This window comes from Lytechinus variegatus, chromosome 1 (assembly GCF_018143015.1).
Source record: "Lytechinus variegatus isolate NC3 chromosome 1, Lvar_3.0, whole genome shotgun sequence".
NCBI classification, from domain to species: Eukaryota; Metazoa; Echinodermata; class Echinoidea; order Temnopleuroida; family Toxopneustidae; genus Lytechinus; species Lytechinus variegatus.
The window spans coordinates 91266094-91270313 of NC_054740.1; the positions used below are offsets into that span (position 1 = coordinate 91266094).

A 4220-nucleotide genomic window follows, 5' to 3' on the forward strand; every position below is an offset into this window, starting at 1 on the left:
AAAAAAAAAAAAAAAGGTCATCAACGACAAATTTAGGGGGGACCGTCCCCCCTCCTCAAATTTAGGGGGGACACGTCCCCCTGTCCCCCCGCTTCCGCCGCCTATGCACACACCCCACAAACACACCCATCCTCGCACCCACATGCACAGATACGCCTCCCTCAGATTCTCTCCCTTTCGATCGGTAGTTAACAGGTCCTGTCCCCCGATCATTCCTTCTCTGTCATGTCTGTCGTCTATACTCCCTTCCTCCTTTACTTCCTTCTTTCGATTTATTCTGCAATCATTTTGATTATCATCATACGTGTATGTATAACAGTGAAACTAGTTCAATGGCACACAAATGTGTACGGTATGGTCTTATATTTTATTGATATTTCGTATGGTTTCACATTCCAGTATAAAACAGCATATACATTCTATTCTAATCTACCAAACGCGTAATCACTCATTATAGATGCATGAGATTAGATTTACTTCAAAAAATGTTTGTACTGATAAATAATTTAATGTATATATACATATATAATATGAAACGTTAGCGGGACATTTTTACCATACAAAATTGTTTTATTGAAAACTAGAAAAATTACGTAAGCTGCCTATATAACCGATCGAAAGATTTTAGATTAGCACTAATAATATATGCGCTTAGCTTGTTACCTAAACAATGTCATGCTATTACACCTATTATTATGTACATGTAGCTTATACCAAATTTTTGCTATAAAGCTCCTACCCTGTCAAGCATGTTTACCAATATGTGTGTGCATAGCTGTGGGTTCATAACCTTTATCTCTATACACCTGGGTTGAGAGTGACGGCTTTTTCCTACCGGTATATCATGTGTGTGAGTTGCAAAGTGTGGATCGACACCTTGTCTAAGGTCGCTAGTCCATGGTGGGATTTGGATACACAACCCTCTGATTACAAGATGGAATTAGAACCGCTACACCACAGTGCTTCCACATGCATTTGAAATATCATAGGAAGTGACAGCATCCTGCCTATAGCGCCCTACATCCGTTACCAAGGTTACTTTATAGAGTCATTATAAGTACAATGTGTTGTCGAATATTAAACGATATAAGTTATAAAAACGACAGTCTCTTCTTTACTAATCTGGTCATTATCCAGACAGATGATTCCTTAATCCACATTTATTTAAAAATGAGAGACATGTACCAATATATTGGTTCCTCATGATATTTATGACCTCTTCACTCTTCGGTGAGTTCATGTGGAATGGCTTACACATCCATTTATGCTTCAGTGACAAACCAGAAAGTGGTCAAATTATCTGTATCGTTATCAATTTTCCTTGCACCTCCTCGTCGAAAACCAGCTTTATACCGATTGTGTCTGTGTATATTGTTTTCTATTTTCATAAGGCCGTGAATAAATTAAAACAGTCAAACAAAAACAAGCAGGTCACCTATATACGAGAATAACAATTAATGTAAGAAGAAATTGAACACGACTTCAGTTTTCACTTTATTCAAATTAGTTTGATTATCACAACATGTATAGATGTAAATAAAATTATAGGAATAATAGGAAATGTAAACTGTAATCACAATTTAAATAAACTTGTTAAACAACATTATAATCATCGAATTTTCTTTCTTATAACGATGGCAGAAAAGTTGATTGCGTAAACTACAAATTGGTATTATATACGTGTATACGTACAGATGAACAAATAATAAATCTTGCATCGACAAACGTTTTTAAATTCAATAAAGAATAAAGCCAACCAACCACTTCCAACAGTGTTATTAATGAGATATTGAAATATAAAATTCTAGTGGAATATTTTATTTCAAGATTTTTAAAATAGTTTCTTTATCAATGTCAGCGTCAAAGGGATGACTAATACTTGAGGGCCACGTTGTATCTTCATTGACCGTCAATCACACTGGTAGCTGGGGTGGAATCACAAGCAAAGCACAAAGTCACATCCAGATCCTTAATTTGTGAATTGAAGGATGGGACAACTACCCACAAGTAATGACTCTACGAAAACCGTATCGAAATTAATATATCGAATAGCATCAACTGTCGACATCCCTACTTTTCTCCGATTATGAAACAGTTTGGGTTGTTGATATTTACTTTAGGACACCTTTGAGAAGATCGATGGGTAATGGAAAGATGATAGTGGAGTTCTTCTCGGCTGAGATGGTGTTGAGGGTTTGAAGGTACCTCAGTTGAAGAGCCGATGGAGATTCTGCAATAGTATCTGCAGCTTCCTTCAAAGAACGAGCAGCATTCTGCTCTCCTTCAGCAGCAATCACCTTGGCCCTAGCCTCTCTGGAAGCTTCAGCTTCAGCAGCCATGGCTCTCTGGAGCTGGACAGGTAAACGAACATCCTTGATCTCAACTCGCTCTACTAAGATACCCCAAGGATCAGTGTCATGGTCGAGGGTGGACTGCATGTAGTGACTGATGCCTTCGCGTTCTGCAAGGATCTCGGCCAGGTTCTTGGTGCCCAGGACATTCCGAAGGGTCGTCTGAGCCAGAAGTCTGGTTGACTTGTCTGCGTTTTCCACATTGGCGATGCTGATGGTGGCATTCTTGACACGGTAGAAGACCACGGCATCCACAGAGATGGTCAAACTATCCCTGGTCAGAATCTCTTGAGGAGGAATATCAAACGAAATAGTACGAAGATCTACCTTTTTGTAATCATCGATGCAAGGTAGGATGAAGAATAGACCCGGACCTTTAGCACGACCGGACGAGAGACGCCCAAGTCTGAAGATAACTGCTCTCTCATACTCCTGAACCACTACTATGCAGACAAAAAGTGAAAATGGTAACGTGCAAAGCACGAGTATTATCGAAACAAATGCAAGAATGATCCCACAGAAACCCAATCCTTCATTAGAAGTAGATGTGTTTCCAATCACACCCATTTCAATATTTTCCACATCTCCTCGTTTTGCCATTTTAAATCCTACTTTGCAGTCGTTATTTTGCCCAGATCAGTATGCCTTCACCACAGCGTTTGCAGGGTCGCTTTTAACTTCCAGTGACGAATGGTGCGACTTTTGAACAGTTCGGCAATTTAACGTTCCTCCAAATATTTCAAAATGAAATTGCACAAAACTTGTTCAGCGATCAAATGTTAAATGTATGCTAGAATAGATGAAATCCTCCTTGTTAACGGTAAATAATGTGTAATGTATATTCAGTGTAAATGCCTTCAAACGCACTACTGCGTTCGCGTAAGGCGAGACTTGTCAACAAAATAGTGACAAACCTATTAACGTTGCTTCACTACAGAAAATATGACACGATTCTTCCACAAAACGAAACAGCTTGGTATTACGTAACAGGCCTGTAGTGCAGGGCGTCGTCCTGAATTGATTTTTTCAAAGTATTCTCAGTTTCATCCGATATTCCATATGTGCGAACTTTACACTAAAGGAGGGGGTAGTAGTGTATACGGGCTTGTTCTACACCAGGGGCGTATCAAGCATCATATCCTATATGGACCCAATTGTCTGGGGACAATAGCGACTCTATTGTGCTTGTGCATGGGTCCATATACACATCTTTGTCAAAATAATGAGATATCACCTCTAACATCTCCCTGGTCAAAACCGTGGAGGTAAAAAAGATGGAGTGACAACAAAATGCAAATTTATTCATGTAGCTTCGAATTTCTAAAGAAGTACAAAATAATAGACAGGTACACTGTGGCCTTTTGTGGTGACTGTGATGTCGAAAGTTTCATGGGAAGGTACGATAATACGCCAGTGGCGGACTGTACCAGACTGGAAGAAGACGAATACTGAAAAGTGATTTGTGCTAAAAAAAAATTGCGAATAATTCCAACTTTATTTGATTACAAAATTTGTTTAACGCTTAGAGAAATATATCTCAAAGCCTTATCATAACCTGAAATTGGGCGAAATATTGCATGATAACAGTTAAAAAATGTGAAAAGAGTTCACAATTTTTGCAATTCTTAAACCAACATTTACAAATTTCCACACTCATCCTCATCATAAATAGTTATAGATAAAGTTTGGAATACACCCGTTTGTGGTGTTATGTGTCACAGTTGCGCCAACATGCGCCCAGTCGAGTAATTTCAAATCATATTTCAATAAAAATTGCAACATGATCTAGGATTAAAATGTAAATATCAACAAGTTCGCAAGTGTCTGTCTTAACAATATGGGGAATGTGTAGAGAATAATGATTACTTG

General features: G+C 38.5%; 1 protein-coding gene across 1 annotated transcript; it reads right to left on the bottom strand.

Moving 5' to 3' along the window:
- Window positions 1-486: 486 nt before the first annotated feature.
- Window positions 487-3349, bottom strand: LOC121428485 (stomatin-like). Its single transcript, XM_041625117.1, has one exon. It carries the CDS (start codon window positions 2949-2951, stop codon window positions 2112-2114), a length of 840 nt encoding a protein of 279 aa, XP_041481051.1. The 5' UTR covers window positions 2952-3349; the 3' UTR covers window positions 487-2111.
- Window positions 3350-4220: the final 871 nt, after the last annotated feature.

Coding starts and splice junctions, on each gene's coding strand:
- LOC121428485 (XM_041625117.1), bottom strand. CDS start 2,951: ATGGCAAAACGAGGAGATGTGGAAAATATTGAAATGGGTGTGATTGGA.